The following is a 15,251-nucleotide window of genomic DNA, read 5'->3' as shown; positions in this document are numbered from 1 at the left end:
AAAGGCATCAGGTCCTGAAATACCATTTTCCCTCCCTTTTGGCAATGGCACTGCTGTAGTAATGCAAACTTCTGATTTTTGTGGAAGAAGTCAGCAGTTTCACACTCTAGCACCACTGTCTTTAATTTTCTTTCCCAATTAGCAGATAAAACTGTGCACTAAGCTCAGCCCCCGTAAAAGGCACAGCATTGCTGCTAAATGAAAGGGGGTTCTGGATTCAGTGGGTCCCAGGAGACGCTGGCTGTCACCAAGGCCTCTCTCAAGATGCCCGAGGTCCCAGCTCACGGCCTCGTGCTGGCCCCCCTGCCAGCACACTTCTGCGAAGGACCACACATCACCTTCAGCAGCACCCACATCACAGGTCATCTCCACACATCCAGGCTGTCAGACATCTACACACAACAGGCTAAGAGAAGGCACAACCAAGTGCTATAACCAATTGTTTAAGACCAGCTATTTAGATTTGATTTACACAAGCTTGTCAAAAACAGTGCACTTAAGGCCACTTCATATTTCAGATTTTGTAAAGAAGTCAGCAATTTAAGAAAATAATAACAGGAGACCTCTGTTTCTACTGATGTCTGTATTTTAAAACTTTGAGTAAGATTTACTCAGGCTTCAGAATATAAAATGTCTTTCAGGATCTTAAGTGAAGCTGCAATAAGTTATGGTTGGTTTTGTTGTTTTTTGGTTTTTTTTAAAGAAACTTTTAGTTTCTCAAAGTTTCTAGATAAACAGCTGTCTTGAAATACTACCCTTCTGGGGCTCAGCATGACCTTGATGAGTGTCTCCAGGGCTCTAAGTGGGAACACTGGCTGCAAGCATACTGTGTCAGTCTTGATGCCATCGCAGGAGTTAGTCATCCTCTGAGTCACTCTCCCCCCTGGCTGGGACACTTGCCCTGATTGAGGACATGAGCTGGTCCTGGATCTGCTTCCTGGGGTTCTCCTCCAGGTCTGTCTTGATGGCACCCGACTCTGAAATCTTCCACTCCAATTCTGTGCAGCACAAAACAAGAGAGCCATGAATGCAGGGGAGCAAACTGGAAAAAGCCCACCTTGCTTTCCCAGCCGACTTCTCTTATCACCCTGCCACCGCCACCACCACCACCACCACCAGGGCCTTGCTCTATTCCTCCCCCTCCTCTTCCACACCCAGGTCCCAGCTGCTGCCCTGTCTCCCACACCCAGCTCCAGCTGAGCCCTCCCTTCACGGTCACTACTGCTGGCACAGGTTTCAGCACAGAGCTCAGAGGTTGGGGTACTGCTCTGCAGCCCACCTGTGGCATCCCCAGTGCCCTCCTACTCCCTTTACAACCAATGCCAAAGAGGCAACGGATAGAGAGCAGCAGCTTTAGATGCCAACTCTCCTGGTGAAAATGAATTCTACCTCCTTCTAGCCATGTAAGGGCAGAAGACAGGTTTGCACATCTGTTCCCAGTGCAGGAATACTGCTCATGTATTACAGCTGTTTCTGTCATATACAGAGTTCATCACAGCCAGGAAAGGCAGGGATTAGACTTGTTGAGTGGCAAAAAAAATTGCAGCAATTCCATTTACACATCTGAATTATAGGTATTTTTCAGGGATGTACTCTGTAAACACAATTCACCCCTTTTCCAATACACTATTAGTTCCTTAGCAAGACAGTAAGAGAGACTCCACCATCAGTAGTAGGCCTATTGCTATATAAGCCCAAATTGGATTACTTCCCAGAAGTGGAACACATTCAGTTGAAACCTTTCTCCTAGTCCTGCTGGCAACCCTATCATTAAATCTTATTTCCTTCAGACATCACAGAGTAATGAATACAACTTCACGCTTTCTTTAATCTTAGGGAAGAAGGAAGGAAGAAATAAAAGAAAGTGTGGAATTTCAGTGCCCAGCTTTCTGTGATGACTGAATTAAGCTGGCTCAGTCACCTTTGGACCTGCCCAAAAATCAGTTACTTATACAGTAAAAATGGGAGAAAGCTCACTGTGGGTTCTGCTACCACTGCTCACTTCAGTGCATAATTAGGCATCTGCTGTAGTTAGTTAGCTGTTCTCAAATCAGCAGTCTCATTGGTGAGCTTTTCCCCTTCTGACAGTTCAAGGCAGGGGAGTTTTCAACAGCACATGCTCAAGATATCCTATAAACTTCAGGGTTTTAGTAAAAAAAAACCAACAACAAAACCACAAAAAAATTCTTTGCAGCCTATCCCAGTATAGGCAGTGACATCATTCAGTAGGGACCTTGAAATGCTGTTTAAATGTGTTTCAGTTCAGGTAAAGGTGCCCTCCCTTAAATCTTGAAAAAGCTTGAATGCATCTAGGCCAATATGCCTACTCAGAAACCTGATGGTTATTCTTTTAACCAAAGTAAAATCCACTAGGTTACATCTGAGTTGCATTTGCTTTCCGAGAAGAGCCTTTTCCACTGCTGACCTCTGTCTTCAGGCACTGCTGTAGGATACAATCCCTGATCAACTATCTCCAAAATGAAGAGCCACAGTGCTCTCCAAGACCTGCATCACCACTCATCTCCTGAAGCATGTCATGCTGACAAGGCTGCCTCCAGGCTGCTGAGATGGGCAAGGAGAAATAGGTCTAGGGAAAACCACAACCTCCAGAAAAGGTAACAGCCTCTCCCCATGGAGCCCTGTGCCCTCTGAACCCCCGAGACAGAAGCTTAATGTGCTGGCATCTCCAGGAGATGGCAAGAGGGAAAGGAAGCAGCCCAGTTTGGGGCTAGCAGCTCCATTTGGACAAATGGACGGGTTCTCTTTAAAGGTTCATGAGGAGCAGAGCCTGTGTGTCAGGAAGGCAAACCAGACAAATACAGGCTATGGGCTTGAAAATGAAACAAGAAGCCCTACAGTGCAACAGGCAAGCACCAGCTATTAAGTAACTGGGGGGAAAGTCAGTCATGCAGGTACAAGAGCCCCAAAGAATGTACATGGGTAGTATTTACCCTTTAATACATTCAGGAAAGTTTGTTTCACCTGACACAAGGTGTAAATACTTGCACACACATTAGATAAATCTCTATACCTTGTCCTACTCAGCCACTCGCCACTTTCACACGATAGCCTTAATCACAGGCTGATGAACCATAAGGATAAAAAAAAAAAAAAAACAACCAAAAAAACCCAAACCTTAACCCCAATATGATTTTTAGTACCTCCCTTCTCCTAAGCCTCACTTCTCTCATTCCCAGCAAAGCAGTTTTGCTTTTCCTTTGGAAAACTGGAGACACAGACACTAACCATCCCTTGTCAGGTTCATGCCACCAAACACCAGAGGCCCAATGAACTGAGCTTTGATGTCTCCCTCCAGGTAGATGAATATCGTAGGCAGGTTCTTATCAGGATAGTTGGCAATGCAGGTGGTAGAGATAGCTTTGATGAATTTCACATCTCTGAACTTTCTTGCAAGCCCACTCATATGTTGATTTATTAAGGCACAGAGTGGAATTCTGTGAAGAACAGGAATACACATAAGGAAAAAAAGACAAATCAGACAGTAATCCGCTCCAGAAGAAACGTCAGAAATACCAGCTTGACAAGTAGCATTTATGGAAAGACAAATGTACCAGAAGCAACTTCTGAATACTGTTGTTGTCGAGTATTCCAGCATTCAAAGGAAATCAGCATCACTAGAGGTTTTGGTGCATGGCGAGTTTGTTTTAAGATACCAGCAATACAACCTTCCCCTCTATCATACAGAAAAATTGGTTTACAAAGACATGATATTTAGAAATTGTAGGAGCATGGGCAAAGCAGGAGTAAAAGCAGCTCCTGGAAGAAAGTATGCATGCAAATGATGATGAACACCTGTGAGGCAATTAGAGACAGGGAACAAAAATCAAGTATTTCTAACCCTTTCCAGAGAATTCCAGCAACTTATGAGGAACTGATGTCATCTCTCTGGACTTGTGCAAAGCATTTGACACTGTCCCACATGACATCCTTGTCTCCAAATTGGAGACATGGATTTGACAGACGGACTTCTTGATAGATAAGGAATTGGCTGGATGGTCACACTCAAAGAGTTACAGTCAATAGCTCAACATCCAAGTGGAGACCAGTGACAAGCAGCATTCTTCTGGGATCCACACTGTTCAACATCTTTGTCACTTGCTTTGCTATGTTATGCATTCAGTTCTGAACAATTCAGTACTGAAACTTTTTCATAAGCTTGAAAAATAATATGAAACATTTATTTTTGAGTATTTTGATTTTGATGAGTAGCATTCCTCAGGGATCCATACTGGGACCAGTGCTGTTCAACATCTCTGTCAGCAACATGGACACTGGGATTGAGGGCACCCTCAGCACGTTTGCCAACACCACCAAGCAGTGTGGTGCGGTCACCAATCTGGAGGAAAGGGAGGCCATCCAGAGGGACACTGACAGGCTTGAGAGGTGGGCCCGTGTGAACCTCATGAAGTTCAATAAGGCCAAGGGCAAGGTCCTGCACATGGGTCGGGACAATCCCAAGCACAAACACAGGCTGGGCAGAGAATGGATTGAGAGCAGCCCTGAGGAAAAAAAACTTAGGGGTGTTGGTGGATGAGAAACTCAACATGGCCCAGCAACATGTGCTTGCAGCCCAGAAAGCCAGCTGTATTCAGGGTTGCAACAAAAGCCGCTCGGCCAGCAGGTCGAGGGGGGTGATTCTGCCTCTCTGCTCTGATCTGGTGAGACCCCACCTGCAGTGCTGCATCCACCTCTGGGGCCCCCAGTGTAAGAAGGACCTGGACCTGTTGGACAGAGTCCAGAGGAGAGCCATGAAGACAGTTAGAAGGCTGGAGCACCTCCCCTATGAAGACAGGCTGAGAGAGTTGGGGTTGCTCAGCCTGGAGAAGACAAAGCTCCAGGGAGACCTTATAGCAGCCTTCCAGTACCCAGAGGGGGCCTACAGGAAAGCTGGAGGGGGACATTTTACAAGGGCAGGCAGTGCTAGGACAGGGGGAATGGCTTTAAGCTGAAAGAGGGTAGATTTAGATTAGCTATAAAGGAAGAAATTCTACACTCTGAGGGTGGTGAGGCACTGGAACAGGTTTCCCAGAGAAGCTGTGGATGCCCCATCCCTGGAAGTGTTCAAGGCCAGGCTGGATGGGGCTCTGAGCAACCTGGTCTAGTGGAAGGTGCCCCTGCCCATAACCAAGGGCTTTATGATTTTTAAGGTCCCTTCCAACCCAAACTGCTCTGTGATTATCTGACCTTTCTGACACGTTTTTCCATCACACTGACAAGACTGGAAACCTTGTTCACTCCATTTTTATGCCTTTAGGAACCAGGCTAAAGACACACAGTGATCCTTAAAATGCACAATACCGCACATTTTAACCAGAATAATTTCCAAAGCTTCGATATTCCAGTGGCAGCAGCTACCTCTGTGGCAGCTGTACGGTACCAGTCACACTGTGCTGTATAGATTTATAAGAAAGCCACTTCATGGTAACATGATTTTAGAGCTAAGTTCAGCAGTCTTGAGTCAACAGTGATGAAATTACTAATTTAAGTTTTTGTTTCTTAGAAGTCCAGAATCAGTTCCTTAGTTTCCACAATAACTACACATTTGTCTAGAGTATTTTCAGCTATTGACAGCACAAGTTTTAAAGGTTAAAAACAAATTCTTACCCTTGTTTGTAGAGGTGCAGGACTACCCATATTCCTTTTCCAGCTTTTGTAACCTCTTGAACGTAATCTTTTCCTGAAATCTCCAAAACTTCCCCAAATTTATTCTTCATTTGAGCTGCTTTCATTTCTGCTAATCTTTGTTGCCTGAACAGCAAGGAAGAAGAAAAAGACCTTGTGAATAGATGCATTTTTGACAGAACAACAGTTAAAGGACCTGGCTGAAACCCAGAATTCAGAGGCACATTATAAACTTCTTCAAACCCCAGAGCAACAAAAGCACCCTGACATAGTCAATAGATGCTTATTACAAGTTAAAACTGCCAACATGCAAGTAGTACAGCTACGTTTCATGACGACTTCTTTTTCCTCATTTCTACCCTCAGCAGCCATTTCTTCTTCAGATACCACACTACAAAACTAAATGGCAAAAAAACACGAGAGATGGTTAAGGGACTAGAAAACCAACACTGTAATGATGTAAATCTGCAGCACCTTAATCTCATTCATGCAAAAACTGAGAAATCTCGGAGGCAATTTTCAAAGCACTCAGAATCCACAGCCATGCACTCAGCAGGTGCACATTACCTCTGCAAAACTAGGTTGTTGATAAAGGACACTGAATTTAAATGCAGTTATCCTACTGAAGACACTTAGAAGCTCTACAAGAGACCAGAAACACAACCCACTTTTTCTATTAGGCCTAACAACATCCTCCCTCTCTTCAACAATATCTAACAGTATCCAGAAGAAGAAAACTCCAGTTTTCATTAAAGCAGAATTCTTCATGCTGCTCTGACCTGTACATTTCAATAGCTTTCTCATCCTCCTCATTAAATTCATCTTCATTCTCTTCCAGCTCTTCCAGAGTCATGTCCTCGTAAGTTTTCACTGGAATGGAAGAAACACCAAATCAGCAAAAACCTTACTCCAGGATTAAAACTCATCGGCTTTTATCAGTCCAATAATTGATTGATTTTAAGGACAGATTAACTGTGGGAAATAAGGTGCTTTCTTTAAGGTATTATTGCTACTGGATTTTTAGAAAATATTATGCACTTTAGACATAGATGGAAAGACAATCCCTGAGCCAAAGGCTGTCTAGACTAGCACACGAGTACCTGCACTAGCTTTCAAGTTTGGTAGTTGCAGCAAAGACATACTTAACACACACGCAACACAGCAGGGATGCCTGAAGAACGGAGGAAGCATACAACAGGTAATGTCATGGGATACTTTTACTCGCACATACACGCAGCAAACTCCCATCGTACTGTTCTTTCTTCAGTTTTCAAACATTTACTTCTATAAAAATTCAGAGCTGACATCAAGAGCAAAGCTCTTCTTGTGCTGGAAGAATCCATGTGTCCAGGAGCACATTTTTTTGATATTGTTAACAGATGACCACCCTATATGAGAAGCAGCTTTGGTATCCCTTACAAACTTGGAAAAGGACACATTGCCTTGCAGGCCTGTAAATGTTACTGCTTGCCATTTCTTTGGACAAGCATCCCCAGGAGCCACTCCAAGACTTCTCCTGCTTGCTGCTGTCCAAGTTGGCTGGTCACTCACCAAGAGACTTCTGGAGGATGGCAAGTTGTTCCTCTTCCTTTGCACGCTCCTGTTCCTCCAGGTTTTCCTTTGGAGGAAGGATACCTTTCTTGCGCAGGATGTCATTCCACTCCGTGTCTTTATTCGGGTCCTAGAACAGAAGAAATGGATGATGCATTCAAGGTGAACACTGCCACTTCCAGAATTTAACGCAGGCAAGTTTTTCCAGACACACTTGCTAAACTCCTAACTGTCCAGATGGCAGCAGAAAGTCACAGTGTGCATTCTCCTGATGCTTCTTCGCAGCTCAACCAGAACCCTGAAGAGTGACTTTATTTTACCCACTCACCACACATACAGGAGGTCTTGGTAGTGTACAGAAGTCTGAAGCATTGTAACCATCATTGCAGCTCTCACAAGGTGAGATGGAAGGGGAGGAAATCAGCTGGGTGACAGGGAAGCACGCTGGCCACAGCGCTCACACTCACGTACAGAGCCTTAGCAGAACAACAGGCCACCAGACCAGCAATCAGCGCATCGGGAAGTGCCGGTGAGAGGACACACTGGCAGCCTTGCAGACCTGACTCTGGATATATGGGAAGTCTGCTCAGTAGATTAAAATCAGCATAGCTGCGTAAGTGCTTAGAGAGAAGCAAGCACTGTCCCTGCCTGACAAGCCCGCTGCTAGGGAATCAAACCTAAACCTATGCCTAGGCACTTCCTGAAAGTTTAAGAGACTTTACCATGAAATAGTCACAATATTCCTGTGAAACAAGGCCAGCAGGTGCCCAGGTATTGTTGAGAAGCTCTAACTTTTGCCAAGTTAGACAGTAATTCTATTTTTATTTAATTGCATGAAATAGATGAAAGCTCAGCAGTAAGCACTTACGGGCTGATTTTGCTTCCTTGCTGTCTTGGCCTACATTAACTTTGAAAACTGGACACACCACCTACTGTTCTGCTATAGTTTATATATAGTTTACACTAGGGTCCGTGCAAGACCGTATCTCCTCTAGACCAAATCACTGTGCTTCTGCACTACCGGGTGGGGGGTGGTGTGGTGTAATAAGGACAAGAAAAAAGTAGCGCTATCAATTGCACACCAGGTTGTTTGTTTTGGGGTTTTTTTTTTTAATCGTCTTTTGTGGTCGTTTTTCCCTCAACACAGCATTTCACAGCACCTACTGTTGCTTATCAACACACTGACGAAGTGCCCGTAACACCCACCCGCCCATGTGCTTCCTACAGTAGTGAAATCAACACCGTATTTGAAAAAATAAGCAACAAAGCGCCACAAAGCCAAGCCGCGGAGCTCCTCGGCAGGACCGCCACACGGCGGGCACCCCGCCCCAGGCAGGGGGCTGCCACCGGGCTCCCCCGCCCCGGCCCCGCCGGTGAGCGCGGCCCACGGCTGCGGCGGGGCCCGCCCGGCCCCAGCTCTCCCCGCCGGCGGCCCCGGCGCCGTGACCGGCCCCAGCTCTCCCCCGGGCGGGCTCGCCCTGCCGCACCGCCGCACACGGGCCGGGGGCGCTGGGCCCCGCCGCTCACCTGCATCCTGCCGGCGGGGCCGGGGCCCGATCGGCGGCGGCGCTGGGCAGGGCAGGGCAGGGCAGGGCCGGTCCCGGCGTGCGCGGCGCGGCCGGAGGAGGCGGTGCTCCCCGGCGGGGCGGTGCAGCGCCGCTGCCGCTCCTTCCCGTACGGCCTAATAAGGCCGGTCCCGGCAGCGTGGCTCTGGGGGGAGGTGTCGCGTTTGGGGGCAGGGCAGCCGGGGCCATCCGGCTACGTGAGCTCACAGGTTTCAGCTCTTGCTGGGGGTTTCGTCTCTTTTCTTCACCGTTCTCCGTAGCTCCCGCTGCATCTGCACGGGTCTGGCCCCTGCCCCTATGGTTTCGCGGACAGGGAGCCCTGGCAGGCGCACCGGCGTGGTCCGGGAGCTCTCCTTCCTCGCCCGCCCGGCCTCCCCTGCCCCGCTGCCCTCGGAAGGGTGCGGGTCCCTCACGCAGCAGCGCGGCGCTGCCGGGCACCGCCAGTGCCCCAGCAGCCGCGGTGACACCCGCCCCCCCGGGGCTGCAGGCGGCCGCCCCTGCCCGGGGCTCCACGCGCCCTGAGCCCGCCCCAGCGAGGCGCCGTGCCGCTGCGCCCCCGCCCGCAGCCCACCGCAGCCGAGCTGTGGCCCCCGTACCGGTTCATCTGGAGAGGTGCACCTACCCTCTCCGCATACCTTCCCCCCCCCCCCCCCCCCCAACCCACGGCAGCTCGGAAGCGACGCGGGATGGGAGTCGTGGAGGGCAGAGGAATTCCTGCCCGGCTTCCAGGTGGCACAGCCCCGCAGCCGGCACTACGTTGTAAGAGACTTTCCACATCCCAGGCTGTGCCCCGGCTGCCCCAGCCCAGCCGGGTTTGCCGTGCGGCTCTGCTCTTGCCTCGCCCTCTGCTTGTGTCGTTGTTTTAGCAGCACGGACAGGGACAGTGTCCTCTAAAAGTAGCCTGCTAAACATACCCCGGGAAACGAGCTACACCAGCGGGGAGCAAAACCAGGAATTTGCTGTCGGCTTGGAAAACGTGTAACAGACTCTGAAACTCGTGTTTCTGAAGTTAAACAGAAAGTCCTCAGCACCTTCCAGCACCCCTTTCCTAAGTGCGTGTTCCGTGGGTCAGCCCTGCTGGAGGGGGTCCATAGCGCAGCAGCAGAGCTGTGTCCCTCTGCCCCCCGGCCTTGCCGGACGCTGGGCCACTGCAGGGTGCCCAGGGGAAGCAGCGTGGCCATGGGGTGGTGGGATCCCGACCAGCCAGCATGCTGAGATGGGCATGGCTCAGCTCCTCACACTCGCCCACCAGCCAGCGTGCTGGAGCTACCATAAACCAAACCGGGCACCGTCACGGAAACACCCCAAATAAATTGTCAGCCATAGGGGAAACTTCCCTAGGTGCATCCAAATACTGATGGTGAGTTTTGAGGCTCTCCTCTGCCTTAGTTGGGGGTTTTTTATGTAACTCTTCCCTTTCCACTTCACTGAACCTCATCTGTCTGCATTTCATACCCTGTTTTGTTTCTCCACTGGCTTCTCTCCTCATTTTTCTTTCCCTGTTCTGTTAAATAAAATAAAACAGTGAAGCCTATATTATCTATTCTTGTCAGACATAATTATCAGTACTTCAGATTCAGTTAGGATTAGGTCATAGCCACTTAGCATTACAAGAAATTTGTGTTAGATAGTTATTTTTATTTTGTTTTGGGGTCTCTATTAAAGCATCACTCAGCAAACACTGAGGAGTGGGTCAAGTGTGGTGACCCCAGTCCATTTGGGATCAACACCCCATTCCCTAAAAACGGACACCTCTGCCCTTTCAAAGAACTGAGCAGACCTTGCACTTTCTCCTCAAAGACACACAGCAGAGAGGAAGGGAGAAGAGGCTCACTCCCACCTCCCCCTCCTTTTATGCTCCAGCCTGATGGACAGCACGCTCACCCGGAAGGGGGGAGTCCTTTTCCAAATCCCCAGAAAAACACCCCCATGCAACCTGCCAGCAGGCCTTAAGAGTCTGTTCTGGGCATGTGGAGAAACAGCTGTGCCTCTGCTCCATCAAGGGCCTGGAATGGAAATTCGGAAGCCCCGTTATGACATGTTAAAACATCACGGGCATCCCATTGACACCCATGTATCCTGAAGTGTCTGTGGCACTTACCCCGTCCTAAGTTTAATTTAGTGAAGAGAAGGCACAGCCACCTTTTCTGCCTCTGAATTAAACCAAATTAATTTAATTAATTAATTTTAAAAGAGCTGCGTTTTGAGAGGGTCTCATCCTTACGGTGAGTATTTGGATGTGCAGAGGGTGCCCCATACCTGCCTCTCAGAACCCTGAGGCTGAGGAAGACTCAGCCTCACCCAGTTTGGACTAGATGCTCATCCTTGTGGGGAAAGTGACTGAGTGATAGATGGAGCCACAAATGCAGACAATGTGAGAACTTTAAATCAGAAAGTAAAGGGTTATGAAGCCTTCTGGCAGCGCAGCATGTGAGCTACAGTTTTCAGGACGACAATTTTGCGGTCCTCTGCAGGTGCTCCAAAGTCCTTTGGCTCTGACCTGCAGTTAGTCCTCAGCATGCAGAACCAAAGTTCTAGCTATCAGTGCCAGTTTTGCTGTACAAATGTTTTGTCAGAGCCTGGGCTTTCAGTAGGACCTGCTGGTTTAATAGTCATCTTTTGTGGCTGAAATACCATTCACACACATGGCTTTTGTGTGTTGCTGGTTGGAATCTCCTTTGAACACCAGAAAATAAACACAGAAGAAGCATGAGTAGAGACTGTGCACTCGTTTTCTAATAGGTGCTCAAAAATACTCATTTGCATTAGGTGAGATTTTTGCCCAGGTGGACTGAGACAAACCAGCCAAGGACCCTCGGCACCAGAACCTCTCTGTTCCTATAGTAAACCCTGAGCCCCATCCAGGGCAGAGAGTTACCAGAAGAGGGGGCAGAAGCCCAGATCTTAGGAGCAGCCCCATCACATCACTTGTTGGGGCTCAGACAGTGTGAATGAAGCATAACTCTGCCCAGCACACACATAAAACAACACACAGCTTCCCTCCTCCCACCCAACTATAAATACATCAGCTTTATAAAACACATTTCCCCTATGTACCTTTTTTAAAATCAAGCTTCAGCAGGAAAGAGGGGACTGTTTTTGCGCATGCTGCACAGACAGAAATACTCCAGCCAGAGGGGCTAAGAGCTCTCCCTGTCACAGCGAGACTGAAATACAGCTGTGGCTCAGCCCTTGGAGACAGCCTGGCTTCTCCCCCCACCCTGAAGAATTTGCTTCTGGGCATCTATAATATATTTCTTCCTTTTCCCTCAACTCAGGGGTTAGAAGAAAGATGAACCACATGTGATAATGACTCATTAATTGTTTAGGTGACCCACTGAGGAGGAGAAAAAGATGTTAAGAAAAAGGTGCTGCCCCAGGGGTAGGGAGAATGACGTTATGAAGCTTGCTTGCCTCTGCAAGCAGGCTATAGCAAAGCACAGGCTAGGCCAAGATAAGAAATTTTGAAGGTAATGGGATATATTTTTCATTTATAAGACATAATGAAAGATTTAGGTTATTATGGACTTTGTATTACTTTGTAAGGTAGCTGCATTTGTAGCACAGTATGTCTGTGAGTAATCAGAATTTGAAAATCATTGATAATAAGAATAAGGAGTTATGGCTTGGTTTGCTTGGATCATATTATGGGGTGGGATCTTTTTGTTCCTCCCTCCCAAATCTTATTCTGATTTTTCTTAATTATTTAAGCCTCTCTATAGAAATTACACAACCCCCTTACATCCGGTGATGGATTTTCTTGTATATTGCAAACAACTGTGCTGGAAGCTAACTCTTCTGTTTATCCATAGATTGGAAACATTATTTAAATAAGTACTTTTGCCACTCCTAATTCTAAGAGTATAGTAACTGGACTGAATTTCCTTAGTCTTAAGTAAATAGTTGGTAATTTCTGTTCTTCAGTCTGCATTGAGGCATCCAAGTCAATTCTTCCTTTTCCTGGTGCAGAAGACCTCCAGTACTCTCACAGCAGCCAGGGAATATCCCCTGGGGAATTAGCTTAGAACTTTGTATGAAAACCTCTTGGAGTATTCTAGGTATAAGATGCTATGGGATGCAGGAATTTTTCAATTGTTAGATTTAAAATGAAAGAAAGATCTAACCTGATAATGGATGAAGTTAAAATACAGATTCCTCTTGAAAAAAGAGGCAGGCTTGACCTCAAGTTAGCTTTGAAGTAACAGTTGTGGTGATTAAGAAAATGTTATTGAAGAAGAGCCACTGTGCCTCAATCCCAAATACATGCCAAGTAGCACAAAAAAGTGTCTTTTCTTTTGAGCTCTTCATATCTACTTCAGTAAGCCTTTCTGGACAAGTTGCCGAAGTACTCTGGCTTTAAAACAAGGCCTCTCTCCTAAAAAGTAGCCAGTAAAACGGTCGTGGCAGTTAAAATCTTAGCTCTGCTATTAATGAAATGTGGCGTGTGGTGCTTTTTCCTCAAGAAAAGAACAAGCTTTCCCCTTGATGTGGAAGAGCAGGAAGTGTAACTTGCCTCACTGTTGTCTCCTCTTGCTACCAGTTAGCTGTAGCCCAAGCACCCAGGTAATCTAAAGATCTCCAACCCTTTGTATCTCCTCACAGCCACAATGTCTGAACAGGGGAAGAAACACGCAGAGGCTAGCAAACCTGGAGCTGCAGCAAAGAAAACCAGATCACACAAGGCTGGTCTGCAGTTCCCTGTGGGTTGTGTCTCCAGGCTCCTTAAAAGAGGGAGCTACTCTGACAGGATCAGTCCTGGTGCTGCCATCTACCTGGCTGCGGTGCTGGAATACCTGAGCGTGGAGATCCTGGAGCTGGCAGGGAGCGCTGCACAGGCAAGCAAGAAAGCCAGGATCCTGCCCAGGCACACCCAGCTGGCCGTGAGAAATGATGATGAGCTGAACAAGCTTTTCTCCCGTGTGACCATTGCTCAAGGGGGGTTATGTCCAATATCCTTTCCCAGCTCCTTCCCAAGAAAACTGTTAGAGATGCTGCTCCTTCTCAGGAACAAGGTGGTAACCAGTGAAACGTGCTTTCCCTGGTGTGTGCACTTATGGATGATGGGACTCAGTAGCACTAATCTGTATGTGTTTGCTTCTTTGTCAAATATTTTTTCTGCTAGTTGTAATACGTTTTTAAAGATTGTAACAAAGTTCTTAGAGTGCCAGACTGTCCTCCTTTCTTTTCTTCTTTTCATCCCTTTCAGGGATGCAGGAACACAGAAAATGTCAAAAGTCTACCATACCACCCAAATAACTTTTTTTTAGAAGTCAAGTACATGTTTACTTTTGAAAACATGTTACAGGTAACTGTTGTGGAGAAGGCAGAGCCAGGACACACACTGCTGTTCACATGAACTCCATCACAGAGTGCAATCAGTTCAGTGCCTCAGAGGTTGTTTAAGTCTGCTTTAGAAGCTAGTAACCCTGTATTTCAAAGTCTTACTGCTTGTAAAGCCATAGTGAACAACTACCTCTCTTTAGACTGCTCCACCACGACACTAAACGTCTATACTCTCCATCTTGTCGTAGCAACTGTAGGTAGTGTATTTAAAATCTGGTGCAATGTTTGTGCTGTTGGTAGATGTGACTGTCTTGCTTCTGTCTATCAGTGCAGAAAGACAAAAGTGTCCATATCCGAACAGTCCCCAGGCCTTTGCTGACCAAGTCACTGAAAGTCTCCCCCCCAGGGAAAGTACCCGCGGTTTTTCTGTTTGTAGTGGGTGCTTAGGCTTGCTGTTGAACTGGAAATCAGTGATTTGCTGCAGCTGCATTAGCATCAGTCCACCCCTGCAGCAGTATCTCACTGATTTCATAGCATCTCACACAGAGAAGTGCTGGTTAGGCCAGCTTCCTGAACTGTAGCTGGAGGATAAAATTTTTATTTTAAAAAGATTGTCCTGTCCTGTTGAGTTTCACCTACCTCCTCTGCCCCCGCAAAGCACGAGGGTGTCAGAGCCTCCTGGCCAGGTTTTACAGTGCTGACAGATGTCAGAGCTGTATGCAGCTGAGTTAACGTCTCACTCCAAGCTGTGTTTACACAGAAACGGGGAGACAGGATACCTGACTGAGCAGAAACCACGATTTTGGGGTGGTGGGCAGCTGGAACAGACTTTGTATGCTGCCTGGAGCATTTTGATGAGATCTTGACTGGTCTGCAATTTACCCAGTGAAGTGAGAAAAAGTAGAGGATGCTGTAGCAATGAGAAGTAAAAATGTCTGAGAGTAGATCTTAAGCTTTGTGCATATAGTGAAGGTGCTATATGTAACTAGCCTGGTGCCAAGTATTTACACCTGTAAATGGAAAAAAAAAAGCTTTAAAGGAAGTACATGAGACATGAACACATGAAACTCAAATTATTTCCTCCATTTGACCACGGCAAGGGAATGATTAGTTCTTTGGACCAAGCAAAAGTATAAAGGTTTGCACTAATGGTAGACTCGAGCAAGGTACTAATTTTGTGCAGTTTTAAGCATGGTGCTTATAGCACTC

At 47.2% G+C, this 15,251-nt stretch overlaps 1 protein-coding gene across 1 annotated transcript; it reads right to left on the bottom strand.

Moving 5' to 3' along the window:
* Nucleotides 1-568: 568 nt before the first annotated feature.
* Nucleotides 569-8,948, bottom strand: PDCL3 (phosducin like 3). The gene is made up of 6 exons (XM_055802756.1): nucleotides 8,722-8,948; nucleotides 7,195-7,324; nucleotides 6,423-6,513; nucleotides 5,626-5,769; nucleotides 3,247-3,455; nucleotides 569-998 (listed from the first exon to the last, which is right to left on the bottom strand). Exons 1-6 carry the CDS (start codon nucleotides 8,725-8,727, stop codon nucleotides 856-858), a joined length of 723 nt encoding a protein of 240 aa, XP_055658731.1. The 5' UTR covers nucleotides 8,728-8,948; the 3' UTR covers nucleotides 569-855.
* Nucleotides 8,949-15,251: the final 6,303 nt, after the last annotated feature.

The sequence above is a fragment of the Falco peregrinus genome, chromosome 4 (genome assembly GCF_023634155.1).
Source record: "Falco peregrinus isolate bFalPer1 chromosome 4, bFalPer1.pri, whole genome shotgun sequence".
In the NCBI taxonomy this organism is placed as follows: Eukaryota; Metazoa; Chordata; class Aves; order Falconiformes; family Falconidae; genus Falco; species Falco peregrinus.
Note: the sequence above shows the minus strand (reverse complement) of the source record. Positions and strands in the feature narration are given on the sequence as shown.